The sequence below is a fragment of the Nicotiana attenuata genome, chromosome 12 (assembly GCF_001879085.1).
Source record: "Nicotiana attenuata strain UT chromosome 12, NIATTr2, whole genome shotgun sequence".
In the NCBI taxonomy this organism is placed as follows: Eukaryota; Viridiplantae; Streptophyta; class Magnoliopsida; order Solanales; family Solanaceae; genus Nicotiana; species Nicotiana attenuata.
Window position 1 is genome coordinate 524,467 of NC_032000.1, and position 26,632 is coordinate 551,098.

Here is a 26,632-nt window from a genome sequence, read left to right on the forward strand (position 1 = left end):
ATATATATATATATTAAATTTAAAGCCACTTATTAGGATTTGACTTTAGGCCATAATATTGTTGAGCCGCCCTTGAAAGGGAGTAAACTTTGATGAAGAAAATCTTAAAGCTTAATGATCAACAGACAATATGCATCTGATTCACGACTCTCAGAGACAATATGCAAAAATAATGAATGACCATCTACACCAACTCAGAGAGTGAGCAGAACAGTTAGCAAACTTACTAGCTGGTCAGCTTCGTGTTGAAAAATATGCTCCATGTGTTGAAAGAGTGACTTCCACTGACCCATTAAACTTGATTCAAGATTTGCGGCTTCAATATTTTTTTCCGGACCCTCCTTCCAAATCCCTTTGCCCCTGCAACTTCTGTCAACTAAAATGCTTGCGTCTTTCTGGCTCTTCTTTATGGCTAGGTATAATGAAAATAGTAGTAGCATAAAGAAAAGCAGCTGAGTAAGATAGTAAGTTTCATCGAGTAATTATAAGTAATATTTTTAGGATGACTCACCACTTATCCGACCCTTGATGTCTTGGTAATGGAGGTCTAACCATATATTGGCAGCTGATTATCAAAGAACAAAGAGAACTAAATCAATACTCCATCAATATTGAACTGAAGTAAGGCAGGATATAAGCTCAGAAGAACTTAAATCAAAACCATGGCCTGCGAGATACTTTTACCTTTGGTGCAAAAGATGCAGGAGCAAGCTTTAATTGAGTCAATGCTAGCACTTAAACCTGAATTATCCTCACAAGTCTGTGTTCCTACTACACATGTGTCAAGTTTAACTCTCGACTCCTGTGACTCTGGCAATTTTGCAAAGTCTACTGAGCCAGACTGACTCATAACCAGATTATCAACACCTTGTTCATCAGGATCCATGTCACTTTCGGTGCCCTCACTATCCTCGTTAATTTCACAACTATGAATAGCATCATAGTCTTCAGTTGCGGGCAATGCTTGTACCGGTACACCAGTTACCAAACCATCCATATCATTGGTAGCTTCAGAAATTTTCTCTGGAATACTATCCTGGTCATTGATAACTTCAATAGCACACCCACGAGCACTACTATTCTCATTGTTATCTCCGATTGTACTTTTGGAGATAGCAGTAGATGAACCAACGCGCAACAAATTGGGATCCTGGTTATCATTTGGTGTGTTTGAAATCCCTGATACAACATCTAACTTTGACGAACTAATCTTGTTACAAGAAGGAGGAGCAACACAAACACGTTTAGCTTTATCTCCATCATCTACCAACACAAATTTTCCCCCTAGATTTTCTCTTCCCTTATCTGCAGATTTTAGACTTGGATTGCCCAAAATTGAAGAAAATGGCCTTTTGTTTCCAATCTGATTTGTTATATTTCCCAAAATAGGCCGAGCTCTGCAGCGCCTTTCGATAGCATTATGTTCATCCATCCTGAAATCACTAATCCGACATGAACACTACCAACACCAAAAACAAAAAAGCAATCTTTAGCCCTAAAAGCATATAAAATCCAATAACCCAATTCTCAAATTTACTACAGTTCATGAAACTCAAGTACCAAGAATAATTAACTATAATACCAGACAAAGAATTGATAATCAATAATTAGATAAATGGATTGATAAGCTTAAAGGCTCACAAGTAAGGATACAAAGCCCCTTTTTACACATTTACTCAAATAATAACAGAAGTAGCTAGTGTAGAGATAAAACACTAAAAACCCTAGTGAAATTACGGGCAAATAAGAAAAACTAAAAAAAAGGTATAAGAACAATAATAGAAAAAAAATACTAACTTGATTTGAAAATACCATGTGCCTCTTGGATACTGACCTTGAGAAGAGATTTAACACAAAATCTAGAGAGATTTGTAGAACTCAATGTACACTGTTGAGGTATAAGATGGAATCTTGAGTTTATTTTAGGGCAGCTCCAAAAATAATGGTGGTTTTTTTTCTTTTTGGTGTTCAGGAGCTTGCTTTGTGAGGGCGAGTCTTGTGACACAGCTCTGTATCAGAAAATGGTGAAATTAAAGTTTCAGCAATTTTAAGGGGCGGGATATTGGAATTTTGGATAAAAAGATGTCTAGTTTTTGACCCCCTTCTTTGTTGAAAACCTATAATTATCGGCGCCACTTTCTTACTTGGAGGGAAAGTGATTGGGCCACGAATTTTTTAAGTCCATGATTATAGTTCGAGCATAGCCCACCAAGAGCCCACTATAGATGGGCTGGAAACTTAAAGAGAGAAAATATATTTTTAGCCGCTCCTAAAATAATAGCCGATAAATATATTTATTTGCATATACGTGTAGTATATACAAAGAATATATGTTATATATTTTTTAACTAGCGGATGTAATTAGTTTCAGCTGAGCGATCAATTCTGTATTTTGCCCAACTTAAGATCCAACAGGTACACCAAAAAAAAGATTGAAAATTTATTTAAAAAAATTGCAGAAACATGATTTTTCGGGTGGTCTTTAACTTTTGACTCCACTTGTTCCATGGGCAGAAAAAATTAAAAGTGTTCTCCATGGAGCAAGCAAGGGGCAACAATTATTAAACTTGAAGTTTTGCCGTGGGGCAAGCCGGGACAAAAATTTTGAGACAGTCTATTTTGAAGGCTAGCCGTTGGTACTTTCAATAAAAAAAAGGATTTTTACATACATATACACTATTGGGAACTTTATTACCAAAAATATTCATGTTTAGTTAATTACCCGACCTAAACAAGTTTTGTGTACAAAATATATACATTCCACCTTAAAAGGCTCCAAATCCATTATTAATGCTTTCAATCAAGGGATTTAGTTACACCGTTTTCTTTTTTTTTCTCCTCTTCTCTTTCTTTACTTTTCTTCCCTTCAATCACGCTTTGGCGTCTACCCAATGATTACTGCTAATTGATATTGTGTGAGTTTTTTGTTTAAGATTCATTTTTTTAGGATTTCATTAGGGCCTGATTTATTGAGATCTGAACTGAAATATTTCAAAGGTCCTAACTTTTTCTTTTACGGGATAAGTCAACCAAGTGGATTTGTGAAAGCACAAGGGGCTATGAAGAGAAAAGAGTAGAGAAATAGAAAATGGTGGTATTTTAGAACCAACAAATGGCCATTTTATCATAACCAAGAAATGGCCATTTTATCACATAGTGAATCAGAAAAAGTCAGAATCAAAGTGAAAATTAGTTCCAGTCAAAAAGAGAATAAATTCCAAGTTCTCTTCCCTTTAGTGCACCATGAAATAGAAAAAGTTCATCGAAACTTGCCTTAAAAAACTCGATAATTTTTGGTTGACTTTCGTCCCCTCATTAGTCATGCCCAAACTAAGAAAAAGTAAAGTCTGTAAGAAAAGAAATCCCAAATTTACACTTTAGCAATTGAAACAAGAACTATCTTACAAAAAGGCTCATATCCATTACAATATTGTACACTCTGAAATTGAGAATGAAGTAAAAATGAAGAAAAGTGAAGGTCCTACAAGTGGATTTGTGGAAGCACAAGGGACTAGGGCTGTGCATTTGGATCGGATATCCGAAATCCGTATCGATCCACTCTATTTTGGATTTTCGGATTTCGGATTTCAGATTTCGAATATTTGGATTGGATACGGATTATGTTTTATAAAGTTTTGGATATTCGGATTGGATTCGGATTGGTATGATTTTAATCCGATCCGATCCAAAACCCGAAATTATATGGACCTATATAAATACTACACTAAAATTTTAGGGTTAGGCTTATTCATTTTTCAGATAGCCCCTCACTTAGGTTATATCGAAATCTAATTCTCTCTCTCATATTTCTCTGTCCAGCTTCCGCCTCTCTTCATTCTTCAGTGAAGAGTCTGAACCGGAACTCCAAATCTATATCCTCTCAAGTCTCAACCGGATGTGCTAGCCATTCCGATTTCTAGTGTTGCCTCAGAATCAACCTTTAGTACCGGCGGATGCATACTTGATCCATTTAGGAGTTCATCGACTCCTAGATTGGTTCAAGATCTTGTGTGTGTCCAAGATTGGCTTCAGAATGAATCAACAACTCCGGTTAAAATTGAAGAAGATTTAGATAATCTTGAACAACTTGAAGCTGGTAAGCCTATCTTATCTTTTTTATTACTTGTGTTTAATATATACTTTATTTATATATTTATTTAGATTACTTTTAAGCTAATTTCTCGTGTTAATATCTTATTCTACAGAATTTATTAATATGGGAAGAGAGCCTTGCATGGTCGACATATAGTAATTTTCCATTTGTCGTACAAGCTCGGGTATTTCATTATCTTCAGTACACTTGCTTCTTGTTTTGTTGTATGTTTACGGAATCTGGATAGCTTAACTATGTCTTCTTCTTTTTCTGAAAATGCTCTTTATATTGTTTGAAATTGCAGATTTTTAACTGGTTGTCTCAAAGTCCTACTGAGAATCTGAGATTGAGAGCTACATTAGGCCTGGTTGCTGGTTGTGTTGGCTGTTGTGCTAACAGTATATCTGCGGCTTCCCAAAAGTTGAAACTTGGAACTCTTTTATATAATCTGTTAAAGAATTCAGTTTATTGGGTAACTGTTGGGGACTTTGGTAGTTTGGTTTGCTTTATTTTGCTATGACAGTATGAAGATTGTTTTTTGTTTGGGGACTTTAGTTTGGTTTGGTTTGAAAGACGATTGTTGCATTATGTAATATTTCAGATTGTGGTTTCCTTATTCCAAGAAGAAGCCGTTGAACTATTTTAGGAGAAGAACGGTGTTTTCATCATATTCACTCAATTTTTTGATTCTGATTGAATGGTTCAGCAACAAGGTATTTTCTCCTAACTTAATCAAAATGGTTCAGAAACAAAGGTGTTTTCTCCTAACTTAAGTCCTAAGCAGCAATCTGGGTATGACTTTGTGAGTATGACTTAATTTAGCAGCTTTTAAAACGTCTTTTGTGAATGGTGAGTATGACTTAATTGAGTGACAATCCGATCTGACAATCCGAAATATTATCCGATCCAAAGTTTAAAATCCGATCCCAATGTTAATTCAGATTGGATTCGGATTGCCTTTTCTAGAATTCAGAAATCCGAATCCGAAATATGCTACCAATCCGATCCAATCCGTGCACAACCCTACAAGGGACTATGAAGAGAAAGAGTAGAGGAATAGAAAATGATGGTATTAATGTACTATTTTTGCAATGGTATATAGGAAAATTAGAAGGATCTTTAGAAATGTAGGAGAGAGGGGTATGCTGACAAGGGGGACCCACAAAAGCACATTATTTATATAGGTAAATAATATATGAAAGTTGTAAAAACAAATTTCATATAACTAATTATATATTATACAACTTATCTACAACTTATTTACAATTTTCATACATTATTTCTACCCAGTTATATACAACTCCAATATCATACCACTTAAATACAATTTTTATACAAATTTTATACAATATGTCTTTTGTATATTTTTTATCTGATTTATACATAGTAAAAATAAATTTCATACAACTAATTATATATTATACAACTTATCTACAACTTTCATAGATTATTTCTATCCAGTTATATACAATTACAATATCATACAACTTAACTACAATTTTTATACAACTAGTATCTATGAACGTGCGTGGCACGCTAATAATGGTACGTGATGAGTTAAACATTTATTTATATGAAGGAACAACAAAATTTAATTATTGATAGAGATTTATGTATAATAATAAAATAATCATCTAAATGCCGAAAAATATTTTTATATTCGCATAGTACGTAAATTGAAAATGAAAGGACATCATCAGAACTTACACAAATGATAAATTTAGTAATATTAGTTAGATAATTATGTATTACAGTTTGAAAGTATTTAATGTGATGGTATCTTAACGAACACTTCTTTTGTCACGACCCAACTCCCGAACCCGGTCGTGATGGCGCCTCTCGTGAAGACAAGGCCAGCCAGAACAACGCAAATACCTCTTTTAAAGCAATTAATTTACATTAACAATTCTAACACAATGTTTAAGATAACCATAAAATGCGGGAACAACGATAATAACAAGGGGAAACCATCCCGACACAGCCCAAACCGGAGTGTCACAAGTCATGTAGCTACTACTGAGTTTGCTATAAGTCTACAAAGTGTAACATCCGATACAATAGTCTGAAGAAACTACAAATGACATAAGATAGGGGAGACAAGGGGCTGCGGACGTCAACAGCTACCTCGTAACTCCAACTCGCTGCTTGGTCTGGAAGGAATCAGTGCTCAGGTGCGGACTCTGCTATGCCTGAATCTGCACACATGGTGCAGGGAGTAATGTGAGTACTCCGACCCAGTGAGTAATAATAATAAATAATAACCGAAGGCATGAAAACACATAAGTGCACAAGGCAATTCTATGTCAGGCAGTAAATCACTTAAAGCAGTAAAACAGTAAAGAGTCAAATGAAATCTCCTTTTAAAAACAGGTAAATCAGGTAAAACAACAAGTAAGTAGTGAGTAGGAATCTGCCCCTGGGGCCCAGTATCAATCGCTCAGAACAGTGTCAGCCCCTCGGGCTCAGTATCAGTCACTCAGCATAGCATCAGCCCCTCGGGCTCACTCTCAGATCATATGGGTACCCGCGCTCACTGTGGGTGTGCAGACTCCGGAGGGGCCCCTTACGGCCCAAGCGCTATATCAACATAAGGCCTGAAAGCCTTCTCACATCACTCATAAGGCCTGAAAGCCTACTCACGTCACTCAAGCCACCTCGTGGCATACAAATGTATCTCAGGCCCTCGGCCTCATATCACTCAACACATCCTCATATATGGCCCTCGGCCTCACTCAGTCCAGAAAACATCATAAGCCCCTCGGGCATCAATAAAATAGTGTGCTCAGCCCAAACAACAGTGGAAATATCATTTAAGTCTAAAAATTCAATTAAAGCGGCTGAATTTGTAAAACAGTATAAACACAGGACTGAGTTCAAGTAGTATATCAAAATAGTGAGTAAACAGTGATAAAAATTCACGAAGGATTCAAGTAGTCGGCATGAAGCCCAAAATATGGCAATAGGCCCAAGTCATGTTGATGATAAACACATCTCAGTCAAATACGCGGTAAAAACATAAGTCGGGACGGACCAAGTCATAATCCTCAATAGTAAACAACCCCGCGCTCGTCATTGAGCACGTGTTTCACCTCAATATAGCACTACGTTGTGCAAATCCGGGGTTTCAAACCCTCAGGATATCATTTACTATCATTACTCACCTCAAGCCGGCCAAATCTCTAGCTCGTTATGCCCTTGCCTCTCAAATAGGCCTCCTCGCGCGTCGAATCTGACCAAAACCACAACGAATACGTCACAATATGCCAATGGAACAATACCCAATCGAAAAGAATCGAAGAACATCAAAAATCACGAAATTTGCAAAACCCGAGCCCCGGGCCCACTTCTCGAAATTCAGAAATTTTTACATCAACGGGTTCCTTATCTCTCCACGAGTCTATACATACCAAGAACTCCCAAATCCGAGCTCAAATGACCCATCAAAACCCAATTTGAAATTTCAAAACTCAAGCCCTAGTTCTTCCCCCTTTTTGATAGATTTTCATGAATTTCTAGGTTGATTCTACAATTAAATCGTGTCTTTAGTTCATAAAACTCACCTCCAATCAATCCCAGTCGAAATCCCCTTCAATTCCCGTCGAAAAGCTCTCAAGGATGCTCAACAATGGAGGAAAAATAACTTAGCTCGCGGAACAAAATGAATTTTTAAAACCCTTCTGCCCAGCACATTACCGCATCTGCGCTGATCTTCCCGCTTCTGCGGAAATCTTCCGCTTCTGCGGAGCTTCACTTAATGCCTAGGACCGCTTCTGCGGTCAAAATCCGCACCTGCGGACTCCGCTTCTGCGGAAATTCCCTAAGGCCCAACTTCGCTTATGCGATAAAAATCCCGCATCCGCGGCTCCGCAGATGCGGTACCCAACCCGCACCTGCGATCCTAGGCCTTCCCTTGACCTTCCGCTTCTGCGATACCTATGCCGCATCTTCGAGACCGCTTCTCGGTCCCAAATCCGCAGAAGCGAAAATACTAGAAGCAGCAGCAAATTTCCAATTTCACAAGTCCAAAATTCATCCCGATAGCCATCCGAAATCACCCCGAGGCCCCCGAGACCTCAACCAAAAGCACCAACACCTCCTATATCATCATTCAAACTTGTTCCAATCATTAAAACACCTCAAACAACACCAAAACCATCAAATTACATCGGATTCAAGCCTAAGTTCTTCTAAAACTTCCGAAACTCGCATTTGATCAAAAACCCAACCAAAATACCACCGAATGACCTGAAATTTTGCACACACATCCCAAATCACCTAACGAAGCTACAACAACTCTCGGAATCCCATTCCGACCCTCGGATCAAAATCTCACCCATCAACCGGAATTTGCCAAAATACTAACTTCGCCAATTCAAGCCTAATTCTACAGCGGACCTCCAAAATCACTTCCGATCACGCTCCTAAGTCACAAATCATCCCTCGAAGCTAACCGAATCACCGGAAATTACATCCGATCCCTCTATCTCATAAGTCAACATCCAGTTGACTTTTCCAAACCAAACCTTCCTTAAAGAGACTAAGTGTCTCATTTCCTACCAAAACCTTTCCAAACCAACTCGATCACATAAGATACGGATAATGAAGCATAAAGGAGCTGAAAATGGGGGAAACGAAGCGGTAACTCATGAGACGACGGGTCAGGTCGTCACATCTTTGTAGATGATTTTTTTGTGTATGTTTCCTTTTAATGCTTTAGTTGCTCCGCCATAACCATCACTCTTGTTGTCGATATTGATATCCCTCTTGAAAGTGCAACATATAGTTGTTTGTGTAATAAAACATATTGCGGTAAAAATTATTCAATATTTAGGATGTTTCTCTTTGTGATTTATTTATTATAATTACAAACATAAACATACTGAAAAATATTTTCACAAAATTTAAAAGGATATTCTTTAATTTCAAAAGACGAAAGTTGAATTTGGGAATAAACACATATTTAGAAGTACATTGACCAGTATCATAATTTCTGTAAGTATGATGTTATTATCAAAACTTCTATATTCCATCTGTGTACTATTAGATAAGTTGTTCGGTGGATCTAAAAATTTTAGTAACATGACAGGTAAATTTTTCCTAAAAGTCAATCTATATGCAATTGAAGATCAATTTTAGCTTAGTCTATTAGATATACGGTGAAACTAACATACGCAAGAAATAATAAACTTGACAAACAAACATGTATGGTAGAAGGCCATTTGATATTAAAGTATTAAAGTATTCTTCTTGGTAGTAATGGTTTGTGTCATCTTCTACTGCGTCAAAACTGGGAAAAAAATTATTTTTACCATGAAACTTAGCAAGCAACATTTTATTTAGTTGATCAACATATTCATTTCTGCTAGCTAAGATAGCTCTTTAATTTCTATCATGTAATTTGCACAAATTACATTTTAATCTAATGATGGAAATATTTTCCTTATTAAATGCACTACTATTGCAATTGGGATTGATAACCAAGTGTTCTCGAAGAACGAAATCATCTTTTATTGGATGTTCTTGTCCGTTTCCGACACGAAGCAAGAAGTCACTGAATGTTGGAAATGTTTTACTTTTATATTTCTTGTCAGTTGAATTTTTTCTATTTGAGGCCATACATATAATTTTGGCAAGCTAGCTTTTACAGTCTCTGCTTTCGTTGATTTTGGAACTACTGGTAGTACTTGATAGAAATCACCTCCCAAACCATTACTTTTCCACCAAATAGTTCATTGATACCCAATGTATCTCTAAACATTCCGGTCAATTGTTTCGATCGTTTGGCGCTTAGCCATAAATGCTTCATCCCATATTATCAATTTTGCTTTTCTTGTAATTTAGCAACATAGCTCTGCTTTGATATATTTGTGATGGTTATTTCATTTGTTTGAAGAGGTATATCAAATCTAAAGTGAGTTGTACAACCTCATAATAAAATCATTGTTGGTACATCACTTGTTATTATTGACAACAATATCATGCCTTTGATCTAACATTTGCAATTAATGCATGATATAGGAATACTATTTCGATTCCGTCGCAGACATCTACAAAGAATAATCCTGCAATACCAGAGTCTACTCTTTATAATATAGTCTTGAAAGCTTCTTCTTGTTCAGGATTTAGCTGTGATTGTGCTTTCTCAGAGACTTGTATAGCTTTTGATTCTTAATACTATACTAACCGTTTTTACTTTGTGCTTTAGTTTTTTTTAATCTTAACGCTCTTTTTATGGAATAAATTTATATACCCTAAGACTTTTTTTAACTTGAAAAATAATTTTACTCATATGATAAATCTGAAAAATAATTGAATTGAATTCTCTTGCTAAATAATTAATTAAAAAATTTAATTATTTGATCTTAACATAAAAATTAATATATTTTGTGCTGATTCAAATTCTTTATATTAGTTCATCTCTTGTTTTGAATATGTAATTGTAATTATAATTTTATTCACCATAAATTTTATTTTCAAAGAGTAAAAAGATGGATCTGACATTTCAATTTTAGATCTTTATGTTTTCAGAATCATTAGTGGTATTGACTCTTACCAACCATTTTTCTTTTTCTTTCTCGCACATGTATATTCTTAAAAAATTTCTTAGTTGTTTTAAGTTAATTGGGTATATTTTTTTAATATTATCCAAAATTTAATAATAAAAAATATAATTTGAGTAGAAAAGCAGTTTGAATATAATATAAAAATATATTATTGTGGAGGTATTTTTTTCTCAATTTCAATGCTTTATGCAGTCCATTTAACATATCACTATTAATTTTCTTGGTATTGGATATTATGCAGTGGTAATGTATTATCAATACAGAGGATTCTTATGAAATTAATTTTATTAAACTTTCATACATATTAGTAATAAGAACTTAATAGACAAAATTTTATTAAATTTAAAATATTAAATATTAAAAAAGTTTAACATAAAAGGTATTTAACTCCAAAAAAAAAAATTATTACAGTTATGTTCTTTCCCAAAAAGTTATTTTGTTTAATATTTTTGGGCTATTTTAGTCTATCAATATTGTATTCATACTTTTATAATAATAATAATAATAATAATAATAATAATAATAATAATAATAATAATAATAATAATAATAATAATAATAATAACAATAACAACAACAACAACAACAACAATAATAATAATAGTAATAATGTAATATAATATAATATGATGTGATATAATAATATAGGCTCTCCTTTTTCTAAATGGTTTTGGACAACATAACACATTCTCAAATCAAATTAGTAGTAGGACAATATAAAATGTTTTCAAATTAAATTAGTAATAGGAATTTTTAAGAAGTATATCCTAAAAGTAATAGAATTACATGGTTAAAAATACGTCTATATTTTGAAAGTAATTATAACAATAGGAAACCTAAAGGTTTCTTAGAGATATTAGGTTTACATGCTAACACGTAGTATTATATGCCCATTCCGAAAAGTAATTATACTAACATGATTCTTAAAGGTAATCATGTAGGATTCCTAACATGTAGTATTATGTCCTAAAACTAATAGAATTACAAGACTGATGTCTAGAATACCGGTTATGTCCTTTTATGTCACGACCCCGGTTCGGCCTCCGTGAACCATCGTGACGGCACCTAGTCTCTACGACTAGGTAAGCCTAAATTGCGGAAAAGAAACCAAAAATTTGCGGAAGTAAAACAATTTAAAACAGAATAAGAAATAACCAGTGTGTAAATGTGCCGCTCGGCAAACACCATATTTAACGCTCAAAACCAACACATAAATCCAAGACCCGGAAACCCATGAATCACAAGCTAAGAAGTACTACACAGCTCTAACTCCAGAATGTCTAACAAGGACTGAAAAATACAGAAGGGCTAGTACTAAACAACAAGAATAGAAAGAGACTCCTCGGTCTGCGGACGCGGCAGATATACCTTGAAGTCTCTACAAAAGCGCCTCGCCTCAAGGATGATAAGACTAAGCGAAAGTACCTGGAGCTGCACATGAAAAAACATGCACAGAAGGGGCATGAGTACACCACGGCGGTACTCAGTAAGTGCCAAGCCTAACCTCGGTCGGGTAGTGACGAGGAAGGTCAGGGCCCTACTGAGGTAAATAATAATAATAGTGACAGGTTAAGATAAACAATATAATTGAGAATCTACAGTAAGAGTCTATACATGATAATAACAGTACAATAACGAAAACAGAATATAAAGATAAATCACCAGGTAACACCACTCACAACAGGGATAATAATCAGGGACCTCTTGGTATCCTCACTATATATACGCTAGGGATCTCTTGGTATCCCGAGGATCTCTTGGTATCCTCAATATATATCGGGGATCTCTTGGTATCCCGAGGATCTCTTGGTATCCTCAATATATATACACACTAGGGATCTCTTGGTATCCCGAGGATCTCTTGGTATCCTCAATATATGCCAGGGATCTCTTAGTATCCCGAGGATCTCTTGGTATCCTCAATATACATGCTAGGGATCTCTTGGTATCCCGCACCTCAGTCCAAATCATAAATACGTACAGGGGATCTCCCGGGATGCCGTCCCGTAGTCCCAAATTAAAACACACAGAAGCAACACAAGGATACTCAATTAAATGCTAAATACGTATCAAGTAAACAGTTAATTCTAGTCTAACATGCTTCACGTAATGCAATTAAAGCAGTTTAAGCAAAAAGGCAATTAAGTCAACTAAACATGCTTTTCTAAACTAACAACAGGCTAAAGCGGCAAATAGAATAAACAGGAAGGAAAGGAACTCAGCTTAAATACTAAAAATAAAATCGGGTTTTTCAACAATTAGCTCAAGTACGCGCTCGTCACCTCACGTACAAGGCATTTCAATTATCAAACATCATATCCTAAGGGGAAGGTCCCTCACACAAGGTTAGACAAGCCACTTACCTCGAACAAGTGCAAGTCAACCCGAAACCACGCCTTTGCCACGAGTATCCGACTCCAAATGGCTCAAATCTATTCAATACAATTTCATAATGTAAATAACACTTCAAATAACTGATTCTATAATTAAATTCTAAGCTAAGACGCGAAATTAGGTAAAATGACCAAAACACCCCTCAGGCCCGTGTCTCGGAATCGGGTAAAATTTATATTTCCAGAATCCTCATACTCTCACGAGTTCAGGCATACCAAAATTATCCAAATCCAAGGTCAAATTCCCAATCAAAAGTCAAATTTTAGGTCTAGGAGCTTTTTACCAACTTTTCCCCAGTTTTCATCCCCAATCCGAATTTAAATGGTGAAATTAACTATAGATTGATGGAATATAACTAGAAAGGGTTAAAGAATCATTACCCAATGATCTCCTCTTCAATTCCCTCTCAAAATCGCCCTCTCCCGAGCTCCAAATCGATTTTTTAACTTTTGAAACAAAACCCTCGAAATCTCATATTTCTGCCCAGCTGTTTCCGCATCTGCAGTCCTGTGACCGCATCTACGGTCCCGCTTCTGCGAAAACCACGTCGCATCTGTGACTTTCATTTAATTGCCCAGGAGCCGCATCAGCGGTTTCCTTTTCGCAGATGCGAAACCGCATCTGCGGTACTCCTCCCGCTTCTGCGAAATCTGAAGAAAACACCAACATCCGCTTCTGCGGTCTCTACGCCGCTTCTGCGGCTCCGCACCTGCGGAACCCGAACCGCAGGTGCGGAACCCGAACCGCAGGTGCGGTTATGACAGGTACCAGCTAAAATCTGAATTCTCTCAACTTCAAAAATCTTTCCGTCAACCACCCGAAATCATCCCGGGGCTCCCGGAACCTCAGCCAAAAGCACCAACATTACCTAATACCTTATTCAAACTTGTACCAATCCTTAAAACACCTAAAACAACATTGAAACCTCGAATTAACCATGGATTTAAGCCTAAGAACTCCAAAATTTCTTAAAATACGCTTTCGATCAAAATTCTATCAAACCTCGTCCGAATGACCTGAAATTTTGCACACACGTCCCAAATGACATGACAGAACTACTGCAACTCTCGGAATTCCATTCCGACCCTCGAATCAAAATCTCACTATCGAACCGGAAACTTCAAAAATTCAACTTTCGGCATTTCAAGCCTAAATTAGCTACGGGCCTCTAAAACACAATCCAAACACGCTCCTAGCCCCGAAATCACCTAACGGAGCTAACAGAACCATCGGATTTCTATTCCGAGGCCGTCTTCACACTGTTCCTACTACGGTCAACTTTCCAACACTTAAGCTCTCATTTAGGGACTAAGTGTCCAAAACTCTCCGAAACTCAAAACCGAACATCTCGGCAAATCGAAATAGCAGAAATAAACTTGGGGGGAGCAGTTAATAGGGGAACGGGGCGTTAATTCATAAGACGACCGGCCGGGTCATCACATCCTCCTACACTTAAACATTAGTTCGTCCTCGAACGAGCATAGAGACATACCTGAAGTGAAGCTGCTCATGACCCAAACTGCTGAGCGACGCGCTAGAGCTCAAAACAACCGGTCGGGTCGTTACATCCTCTCCCACTAAACATACGTTCGTCCTCGAACGTGCTAAGAATTATTTTGGGGTTGTCCGAATCACTGTTTAACACCTCGAGCACCTACCCATGCTACCACAACTCAGCTGGGTGCCCTAGCTCGATCAATCTGAAGATATCCCTTTTTCACTTAAGTAAATAAGCCTTAGAGCCCAATTCCTGCATCCAGAATTCTCTGCCAGGCCTGTTCCGACATACGCTCACCGTATCAATAACTACTCGCGACACCAAAACATGACTACATACCTTAGCTGAATTTACACCTTGCGTCACTTTTCTCACAGGACCACAATAACATTCTCTGATCAAACTAGTCGAAATTCCACGAATCTGATGCTCCCATTGCACCTCATGACCTACATGGGTCTTGCTCTAACTCTTACAATACCTCCAAGACGGAAGAGGTGTGTAGAAATTCATACCCAACTGCCGAATCAACAAATCATTGGGTCTATACTCCTGGTAAGAACCATCACCTCATTCTGAACCAAATAATGGTCTTAGTTCCTTAATATACTTCATATAATCAGATTGCACTGATCCTAAATCCGATGATCTCGTCTCACCCAGTACGAACCGCTCAGGCAATAAGCCACCCCGGACATGATCAAAAGTCTCATATGATGCCACAATGTGCCAATAGGCTATGAACTCGAACACGACAAAAGGAAAACGAACTCTAGAAGGAACTACTCAACTCACGCACTAATATGAACTTTCCTTAGAAAATAGGAAGCAAGGCATACAAAAAATAGCATATAGAAAACTGTACTCAATATCCCACTGTTGCGGCGTGCAACCCAATCCAAATAACATATCCATGGCGGCGTGCCACCCGATCCACACATAGAATTCACATAAGGAGATATACATCGAGCTAAATTGCTCATTATAACAAAATTCCGAATATCGGTCACAAGCACGTTAAGTGCATAATACCATCCCTGGGGAGACATATAGTGCCATAGGCGACAAAACTCAAACACAACTGAGGTGCGATATACGATCTGAATCTCGAGAGCCATCCTGCTCATATTACATCATCTCTACGCGGAACCTCAACACATAAGAAATTCATCAAGCCGTCTCACAACTCATACGGTGCAATATATCATTACATGAAATAGCTGACGACGAAATAGTACCACGACTACTTGTCTGTAACGACCCGACCGGTCGCTTTGAGCTTTAGGACCTTGATCGCCAGTTCTCAGGCATGACTTGCCCTGTGTTATATATAATGACTGATGTAAATCATTGGATTTGGTTTTCAGGAAAATTTGGAATAAATTTGAAAGAACAGTCTCAGTTGAAAGCTTTGAATTTGGAAGGTTTGACCAAGAGTTGACTTATCTGTATATGAGTTCGGATCGGAATTCTTATGATTTGGTTAGCTTCGTTGGGTGATTTATGACTTAGGAGCGCGATCTGAATGCATTTTAGAAGCCCGTGGAAGGATTTGGCTTGAATTGGCAAAGTTAGTATTTTGGCGAATTCCGGTTGATAGGTGAGATTTTGATCCGAGGGTCGGAATGGAATTCCGAGAGTTGCTGTAGCTTCGTTATGCCATTTGTGATGTGTGCGCAAAATTTCAGGTTATTTGGACGTCGTTTGGTCGGGTTTTTGATCGAAAGTGTATTTCGGAAGTTTTTGGAAAACTTAGGCTTGAATTCGATGAGTTTTGAGTAATGTGATGTTGTTTGAGGTGTTTTGATGATTGGAACAAGTTTGAATGATGTTATGGATTATGTTGGTATATTTGGTTGAGGTCCCGAGGGCCTCGGGTGAGTTTCGGGTGGTTAAACGGATCAATTTCATGCTTTGGGAGTTGCAAATTTTCAGTCTTCAGTTGCAGGCATGTTTGTTCATTGCGATCGCGTACAAGGGTTCGCGATCGCGTAGAGCTTTCTGAGGGCAGTGCATTTTTCTATTCAATGCGTTTGCGTAGGGCGTCTTGCGATCGCATAGAGGTAAGGAAATTGTTGTTCGCGAATGCGTAGGGATGGTCGCGTTCGCGTAGAGTTAATCGACCTGGGATCTTGGGTCGACCTTGTTCAGTGCGAACGCGGCACTGTGACTGCGATCGCGTAGCTTGGTAGGTCTGTGCAATGCGTTCGCATGGTAATATATGTGATCGCATAATAGGAATTTTGAGAGCTGAAGGTTTGTTCTTCGCGATCGCGAGGAATGTTCCGCGATCGCATAGAAGAAAAATACCCCTGGGCAGAATGTTTTTAAAATCATCTTGTTCGCGAATGTGGGTCTATTTTCACCCATGGCTGCTCGTTTTTGGAGATTCTTGGAGGAAATTAAAGAGGAATTCAAGGGGAAACGACTTGAGGTAAGAATTTTGGTCTTATAACTCGATTATATTGTGAAATCCGCCTAGAAATTTATGGAAACTAAGCCAAAAATTGAAGAACTAGGGCTTGAGATTTTGAAATTTGATTCAAGGGTTTGAAGGACCATTTGAGGTCGGATTTGAGAACTTTTGGAATGTATGAACTCGTGAGGAGATAAGGAATCTAATGATGTGAAAATTTTTGAGTTTCGAGAAGTGGGCCCGGGGCTCGGGTTTTGCTAATTTCGGGATTTTTGATATTTTTCGATTGTTTTCGCTTGGGCTTTGTTCCCTTAGCATATTGTGACGTATTCGTTCTGGTTTTGGATAGATTCGACGCGCGTGGAGGCCGATTCGAGGGGCAAAGGCGTCGTGAGCTGGAGATATTGCCGGTTCGAGGTGAGTAATGATTGTAAATGATATCCTGAGGGTTTGAAACCCCGGATTGCACATCGTAGTGCTATATTGAGGTGACTTGCACGCCGGATAGCGAGCGTGGAGTAGAGCACCGTTGGGGATTGTGACTTGGTCCGTCCCGATTGATGATTTTACTGTGTAATTGACTGAAACTTNTGTTGATATTTCCTCACTCGTTTTGATTTTATACTTGAACTCAGTCATTGAGTTTTCCACTGTTTTCAAACTCAGCCAAGTTTACTTGCTTTAACACTTGAAATGATATTTCCAATATATTTTGGGCTGAGCATCATGTTTATTGTTGCCCGAGTGGCTTATGTGATTTTGTTGACTGAGTAAGGCCGAGGGCCTGTATTGTGAGGATACTTTTGGATCGGGCTGCACGCCGCAGCAGTGTTATACTGATATTGGTATGAGGCCAAGGGCCTAGATTTGATGCCACGAGATGGCTTGATATTGTGCTTGGGCCTTAAGAGGCCCCTCCCGGAGTCTGCACACCCCTAGTGAGCGCCGTCCACGATAAATGGATCGGGCTGCACGCCGCAGCGATATGGGGATCGGGCTGCACGCCGCAGCGGTACTAGTACTGTTCTATGTGTTTACTTTATTTCATTTGTCTGCCATTATCTGTTGTCTGCGCTACTTCATGCAACATCTGCCTAATTGCCTGGCATTGTCTGATGACTGAGTGTTGTGCCGAGGGGCGGATTTCTGTGCTTATCTGCACTATTTGTTTGCGTTCATTTGCGTGACCGCTGAAAAAGTCATTTTCAAAAGAGGTATAACTGAGCTAAGATGTTTCTCTAAAGATTTCACAGTTTCACTGTTTTTCTCAAAAGGGATTTGCACTGCTCTATACAGCATGATGATTTTCTATACGTGATTTCTTACTGCTCAGATGTTATTTACCTTTATTACTCACTGAGTTGGAGTACTCACTTTACTCCCTGCACCTCGTGTGCAGATGCAGGTATTTATCCACCCGTTAGTGGGTTTGGCTGATCAGAGGCAGAGTTATAGGAGTTAGCGAGGTTACTGCCAGCGTCTGCAGCACCGTTTTTCTCTCTTTTGTTCATTATTCCGATTTTGTATATTTTAGACCTTGTAGTTGGATTTACACTCTAATAGATGCTCGTGGCTTGTGACACCCCGATTAGGGCTGTGTTGGGTTGTATTTCCGCTAATTAATATCATGAAATCATATTTAAACTGCTTATGAACTGTTTAACTGCTTAAAAGAGGTGTTCTGGAATGGTCTGGCTGGCCTTGTCTTCACGAGAGGCGCCATCACGACCGGGGCGGAGTTTGGGTCGTGACAAGTTGGTATCAGAGCCTAGGTTACTAGGTCTCATGAGTCATGAGCAGGTTTAGTAGAGTCTCGCGGATCGGTACAGAGACGTCTGTATTTATCCTCGAGAGGCTGCAGAACCTTTAGGAAAACTTCACATTCTTGAATTCTTATCGTGCGTCCCTGATTCAGCTTGAAAAGTAACTTTTGAAATTCCTTCCACGCATTCGTATACGCGCATGAGCGCTCAGTATCAGATGTGCCTTAATAGCATGTGATTTCCCGATCGAGGGGCGAGATGTGATCTCTGTGAGCTGATGTTGGGCCAGTCTGGCCGGATCTTTGCCTATGGCTTGAGCACCGAGGTGCCGATTGTGTGAGCAGGTGTTTTGAACTTATATGTTCGGTATTGTCCCTATTAGTGGAAGTGATGGCTGGATAGCTATATGATGAGTATGTTAGTACTGCGAGATGTATCTATATGACTTGGTAGTGACGAGGAAGTCTGCCGGATGATAGATGAACTATTAAGTGTTTGATTTCTATTGTGATTTGATGCGTAGACCGAGTTTATGGGCGCGTGAAGAATCTTTTCATGTTTTCTACTTGAGAGTGAAGTATATTTTATGTTGCGGTATGAGTTCAGACTCAGGAAGACTAAGTAACTGTGTAATGTGTATGACGGTGGAAGGTATATAGAATTGTTATATTGAGGCGAAACATGTGGGTTATCTCCTGCGGAGTGTTCTAAAGTGGCGTAATCCTTATGTGTAGGTTAGGAGATCTCATGTGCAAGTGAAAAGTACGTGTTAAAATTTGGAATTTTGGGTCGCTTTTGAGAGTGGGTTTAACTGTTGCGGGGATGAATGTGAGATTTGCAGAAGATTTACAGTACTAGATGATTTGTGTTTTGACAAGCTTACAAATGATTTGAGTTTAATCTCACTATGGTATTGTGGCATCAATAGAGCAAAAGTGTTATGAGTTATTGAGTGTATCTTGGTCTATGGCTTCGAGCCAAGTGGGGGAGTCTGTTATGAGCAGTTGATTGCACAGTTAGGTGCTATGTTGGTTCCAGGTTGAGGCGTGCGAGTGAATTAGCTATGGCTCGAGTAAAGGAAAATTTTGGCAAAGGTTATATTATACTTTATAGGGTATGAGAATCACGGAATGTCTAGAGTTGTGTTGGTAAAGAATGCTCGGTGCATAGAGCAGGAAGTTGCTTGGTTGTATTGGGAGGAGGATTTCATTCTGCAGTATCGGAGTGCCAATGAGGCACGGGTGGTTCTGTTCGTTGGGTCAGGTAAATGGCAGCTTGAATAAGAGTCAACAACTTGCGAGAATAGTTCTAATGTGTTCAGGAGTCTGTATACATCAATTGAGTGCTCTAGAGTTGCATATGTGGTTAGAAGCTGTTGTTTGCGTTGGAAGAGGGCAAGACTTGTAGTATTTCGATGTGGGTTATGGGATCCTATGTATCAGTATCAGGAAAGTAAAGGTAACGGATTCAGATTCGCAGGAAGTTCTTCAGATTAAAGTATTCGGGAACGTGATGTTTTTGGGAATATTTAAGAGAGTATTCAGCGGCTTATGGGCCTTAGACAGTATGGATTTATGCTTGGGCCTCGTGTGGTAAACCTGGGTTGAGAAATTGTGGTGCTACAGCAAGAGGGAGCATCAAGTCGAAAATGAATCAGAGGGAAATTTAGATAGATGGAGCAGCTTGATAGTAGACCGAATCGGTATGGTAAGGATATGATTAATTCTTTGTATGTGTTCGAGGTAATGGGTTCTTACAGGTATTTTGCAGCAATGCTCTTGGGGTTTTGATGGCTTGCTTAGCTTGGTCTAGTTAGAAGGATTCGGTCCTGGCAGTTTAATTTGTGCAAACGGAATTGGGGGAGTTCTTGTTGATTTCTACCATGGTTGGAGAAGTGCATTTTCTACGAATGTGAGAGGCATGGGATGTGTAATGATTTTCTTCTAGATGGGATCAATGGATGTTCTTGACTAGTTGAGTGCGTAGATGTCTGTGGCTCGGAAGGGAGATAAAAGTTTTCATGTTATCCTTGGATGGTATGGTATATGCGGTATGTTGTGGAGGACCGAGACTGGCGTGTGCTAGGTTACAGTTCAGTTCTGAAAGGAAGTTCATAAACTCTTAGGCAACGGGTAGCCTCAGATAATCAAGGAAATGGTACTGCTAATTGGATGTGATTTGACGAGAGTATATGTCTCAGAAAAAGGGTAATGTGATTAAACTGATGATACTTCGGTAGTATTGCGACGCTTTCCTGTTGGATCGACTGGTGGTATTCGGGTTTGCTTGGTGGCACAGGGAAATTTTAGAGTATCTATTGTGGAATGATTGGGTATTAAAGGTGTACATGTGTTCGGACGGCGAAATTGGGATCGTATATGATGATTCATGTGCCGTGTGGATGTGGAGACGGAAGTTCTCATATACAGGCTATAGTGTGGTTGTAGATCGTGTGTATCGGCACTGTTTAGCAACTACCGGGATTTGGAGGCCCGAGTGGATCTTTCTTTGCTTGGTATGTTAGATTTTGGATATGATATTGGGGTGTAGACTGGTTGTCTCAGTGTTGGGTTATTCTGGACTATTGCACTATGGGCTATGCTGGAAACGCCACGGGTTGAGTGGCAAGGTGCGTCAGATTACATTCCAGCTGAGTGGTTTATATTTCAAAGACCCAGCGGACGACTGGGAAGGATTGCTTTTCTTAATTGGGCCTTCGTGATGGATGTCAGTGCAGGGGTTTCTACCATCGATTCAGTTCCGGTGTTGAGGGACTTTTCGGATGCGTTTCTTGTTGCCGGGCATGTCGTCGGGCGAGGTTGTGGATTTCGATATTGATTTGGTGCCGGGCACCGTATCGTATGGCTCCGGTAGGAGTTGTAGTAGTGGAAGGAGCAACTTCAGGCTTCCTTGATAATGAGTTAGTTGGCAGGCCAATGTGGATGCGTGTTCTAGCTTGAGTCGGCTTGGTTGGCCCCGAATGGTATTGTTGAGGGATAGGTTGATTCGATCGTTATTGAGCTTGTTAGTGATCTGAGGAGATCTATGAGTTGCTTTTCTGTGTTGTGAGACGTTATGATTTGTTGGTTATGCGCACGTGTGGTGCGGTTCTATTGGGAATTCATAGTGGAAGTCGAGCGGGAAGAGTAATTGGGTGTTGCTCGGTGAATGGAGTATCAGTTATGGCCTATCGGGTTGCTTGGTATATGTTATTTGTCTCACCGTGGGCATGATGATGTGCTTTGGTTCCAAACGTCAAATGGTGCGTGGTTGTCGCCTTCGAGCATAGTGACTTGAGGTGTTTCAGGTGGAGCAGTGTTTGGATAGGATCGTGCATTACCGCGAAGCTATGTGGAGATATGATCTTGCGGGATAGATTCGTGTGTTCTATTCTATGATGTGAGACAGATTCCAGTCTTGTGTCGTGGTGGTACTGGTGAGCTTGAGGTACAACTCTTTCATTTGAGTCATTTTCATGATTTGAGTATGTTCGGACCGTTGCCTAGTGGTGCGCGTATTATGCTAGTTGAGTCTTAGGCCCGTATTGAAGTGTCATGTCACCAGGGAAGTGTGTTGGGTCAGAAGAGATCGTTGAAATCATTAATGAATACAAACGGATTCGATTTCAGCATGTTTGGTGAGTAAATATCGAGGTTCAGTTCAAAAATTCGCTATGGTAATTGCCAGAGGAGAAATGGCTTCATGAACGGTTGATTTGAGAAATGGTTATGGTTTATTGCGTGTTTCATTTATCGTTGGCAGTATATGAAAGTGTTGGAATGAGGCTTTAGCTGATAAGAGGTTTTCTATCGGTATTTGATTGTGTGGGCAGCTGCTGTGAATGGAAGTTATCGCTACATGAGTTGAGTTATGTGGTATATCATATAATTGCACCTGAGGTTGCAGGCATGGGTTACTACAGCTAGTTCGGGTCTATTCAGAGTATAGGTGTGAGGTTTTGATCGTAATGATGGTTTCAGAAGTGAAAGTGTGGTCCTATGGTTTATGGACTAGGATGGATTGTGAAATTTCAGCTATGTTGTGTTATCGGACCTATGTGAGATAGGGTGACGTGGGATCACCCCCGGGTTTATGCATGGTAAGGTTATTCAGCGAGCTTTTAGAACAACTCTGGGTACGTTCGAGGACGAACGTGTGCTTAAGTGGGGGAGGATGTAATGACCCGACCGGTCGTTATGAGCTTTTGGACCTTGATCCCCAGTTCTCGGGCATGACTTGCCCTGTGTTATGTATAATGACTGATGTAAATCATTGGATTTGGTTTTCAGGAAAATTTGGAATGAATTTGAAAGAACAGTCTCAGTTGAAAGCTTTGAATTTGGAAGGTTTGACCAAGGGTTGACTTATTTGAATATGAGCTCGGATCGGAATTCTCATGATTTGGGTAGCTTCGTTGGGTGATTTATGACTTAGGAGCGCGATCGGAATGCATTTTGGAAGCCCGTGGAAGGATTTGGCTTGAATTGGCAAAGTTAGTATTTTGGCGAATTCCGGTTGATAGGTGAGATTTTGATCCGAGGGTCGGAATGGAATTCCGAGAGTTGCTGTAGCTTCATTATGCCATTTTTGATGTGTGTGCAAAATTTCAGGTTATTCGGACATCGTTTGGCCGGGTTTTTGATCGAAAGTGTATTTCGGAAGTTTTTGGAAAACTTAGGCTTGAATTCGATGAGTTTTGAGTAATGTGATGTTGTTTGAGGTGTTTTGATGATTGGAACAAGTTTGAATGATGTTATGGATTATCTTGGTATGTTTGGTTGAGGTCCCGAGGGCCTCGGGTGAGTTTCGGGTGGTTAAACGGATCAATTTCATGCTTTGGGAGTTGCAGATTTTCAGTCTTCAGTTGCAGGCATGTTTGTGCATTGCGATCGCGTACAAGGGTTCGCGATCGCGTAGAGCTTTCTGAGGGCAGTGCATTTTTTTGTTCAATGCGTTCGCGTAGGGCGTCTTGCGATCGCATAGAGGTAAGGAAATTGTTGTTCGCGAACGCGTAGGGATGGTCGCGTTCGCGTAGAGTTAATGGACCTGGGATCTTGGGTCGACCTTGTTCAGTGCGAAAGCGGCAGTGTGACCGCGATCGCGTAGCTTGGTAGGTCTGTGCAATGCGTTCGCATGGTAATATATGCGATCGCATAAGAGGAATTTTGAGAGCTGAAGGTTTGTTCTTCGCGATCGCGAGGAATGTTCCGCGATCGCATAGAAGAAAAATACCCCTGGGCAGAATGTTTTTAAAATCATCTTGTTCGCGAATGTGGGTCTATTTTTACCCATGGCTGCTCGTTTTTGGAGATTCTTGGAGGAAAATTAAGAGGAATTCAAGGGGAAACGACTTGAGGTAAGAATTTTGGTCTTATAACTCGATTATATTGTGAAATCCGCCTAGAAATTTATGGAAACTAAGCCAAAAATTGAAGAACTAGGGCTTGAGATTTTGAAATTTGATTCAAGGGTTTGAAGGACCATTTGAGGTCGGATTTGAGAACTTTTGGAATGTATGAACTCGTGAGGAGATAAGGAATCTAATGATGTGAAAATTTCTGAGTTTCGAGAAGTGGGCCCGGGGCTCGGGTTTTGCTAATTTCGGGATTTTTGATATTTTTCGATTGTTTTCGCTTGGGCTTTGTTCCCTTAGCATATTGTGACGTATTCGTTCTGGTTTTGGATAGATTCGACGCGCGTGGAGGCCGATTCGAGGGGCAAAGGCGTCGTGAGCTGGAGATATCGCCGGTTCGAGGTGAGTAATGATGGTAAATGATATCCTGAGGGTATGAAACCCCGGATTGCACATCGTAGTGCTATATTGAGGTGACTTGCACGCCGGATAGCGAGCGTGGAGTAGAGCACCGTTGGGGATTGTGACTTGGTCCGTCCCGATGATGACTTTACTGTGTAATTGACTGAAACTTATGTGTTATCATCATGAGTTGGGCTGATTGCCAATATTGGGCTTCGTGCCAGCTATTTGAACCCCTTCGGGGATGTGTTGTTGATATTTCCTCACTGTTTTTGATTTTATACTTGAACTCAGTCATGTATTTTCCACTGTTTTCAAAACTCAGCCAAGTTTACTTGCTTTAACACTTGAAATTATATTTCCAATAATATTTGGGCTGAGCACATTTTTATTGTCCCGAGTGGCTTATGTGATTTTTGTTGACTGAGTAAGGCCGAGGGCCTGTATTGTGAGGATACTTTTGGATCGGGCTGCACGCCGCCAAGCAGTGTTATACTGATATGTATAGGCCAAGGGCTAATTTGATGCCAACGAATGGCTTGATATTGTGCTTGGGCCTTAAGAGGCCCCTCCCGGAGTCTGCACACCCCCAGTGAGCGCCGTCTACGATAAATGGATCGGGCTGCACGCCGCAGCGATATGGGGATCGGCTGCACGCCGCAGCGGTACTAGTACTGTTCTATGTGTTACTTTATTTCATTTGTCTGCCATTATCTGTTGTCTGCGCTACTTCATGCAAATCTGCCTAATTGCCTGGCATTGTCTGATGACTGAGTGTTGTGCCGAGGGGCGGATTTCTGTGCTTATTTGCACTATTTGTTTGCGTTCATTTGCGCGTGACCGCTGAAAAAGTCATTTTCAAAAAGAGTGATAACTGAGCTAAGATGTTTCTCGTAAAGATTTCACAGTTTCACTGTTTTTCAAAAGGATTTGCACTGCTCTATACAGTATGATGATTTTCTATACGTGTTTCTTACTGCTCAGATGTTATTTACCTTTATTGCTCACATGAGTTGGACGTACTCCCACTTTACTCCCTGCACCTCGTGTGCAGCATGCAGGTATTTATCCACCCGTTAGTGGGTTTTGGCTGATCAGAGCAGAGTTATAGGAGTTAGCGAGGTTACTGCCAGCCGTCCGCAGCACCGTTTTTCTCTTTTTGTCATTATTCCGATTTTGTTATATTAGACCTTGTAGTTGGATTTACACTCTAATAAGAGGCTCGTGGCTTGTGACACCCCGATTAGGGATGTGTTGGGTTTGTATTTCCGCTAATTAATATCATGAAATCATATTTAAACTGCTTAGGAACTGTTTAACTGCTTAAAAGAGGTGTTCTGGAATGGTCTGGCTGGCCTTGTCTTTCACGAGAGGCGCCATCACGACCGGGGCGGAGTTTGGGTTCGTGACAAGTTGGTATCAGAGCCTAGGTTACTAGGTCTCATGAGTCAATGACAGGTTTAGTAGAGTCCTCGCGGATCGGTACAGAGACGTCTGTATTTATCTCGAGAGCTGCAGAACCTTTAGGAAAACTTCACATTCTTGAATTCTTATCGTGCGCCCCTGATTCAGCTTGAAAAGTAACTTTTGAAATTCCTTCCACGCATTTGTATACGCGCATGAGCGCTCAGTATCAGATGTGCTTAATGGCATGTGATTTCCCGATCGAGGGGCGAGATGTGATCTCTGTGAGCTGATGTTGGCCAGTCTGAAAGACTTGAGGCCGGATCTTTGCCTATGCTTGAGCACCGAGGTGCCGATTGTGTGAGCAGGTGTTTTGAACTTATATGTTCGGTATTGTCCCTATTAGTGGAAGTGACGGCTGGATAGCTATATGATGAGTATGTTAGTACTGCGAGATGTATCTATATGACTTGGTAGTGACGAGGAAGTCTGCCGGATGATAGATGAACTATTAAGTGTTTGATTTCTATTGTGATTTGATGCGTAGACCGAGTTTATGGGCGCGTGAAGAATCTTTTCATGTTTTCTAGTTGAGAGTGAAGTAAATTTTATGTTGCGGTATGAGTTCAGACTCAGAGGTGTTCTGGAATGGTCTGGCTGGCCTTGTCTTCACGAGAGGCGCTATCACGACCGGGGCGGAGTTTGGGTCGTGACAGCCCAAAAAGGGAATTGAATTGGGTTTTTTA

General features: G+C 39.8%; 1 protein-coding gene across 4 annotated transcripts in view; it reads right to left on the reverse strand.

The window, feature by feature from the left end:
* Nucleotides 1-2,102, reverse strand: part of LOC109235136 — a 5,430-nt gene extending 3,328 nt beyond the window's left edge. Inside the window, exons 1-4 of one of the 4 annotated variants that reach the window (XM_019401102.1) lie at nt 1,835-2,102; nt 685-1,433; nt 512-565; nt 228-412 (exon numbers count right to left, since the gene is read on the reverse strand). In XM_019401102.1, coding sequence (XP_019256647.1) covers nt 228-412; nt 512-565; nt 685-1,432 — 987 coding nt within the window. In that variant the 5' untranslated portion in view covers nt 1,433; nt 1,835-2,102. Of the gene's footprint in view, nt 1-227; nt 413-511; nt 566-684; nt 1,460-1,797 lie in introns of all 4 variants that reach the window. The other 3 variants (XM_019401100.1, XM_019401101.1, XM_019401099.1) reach the window with 3 other exon arrangements.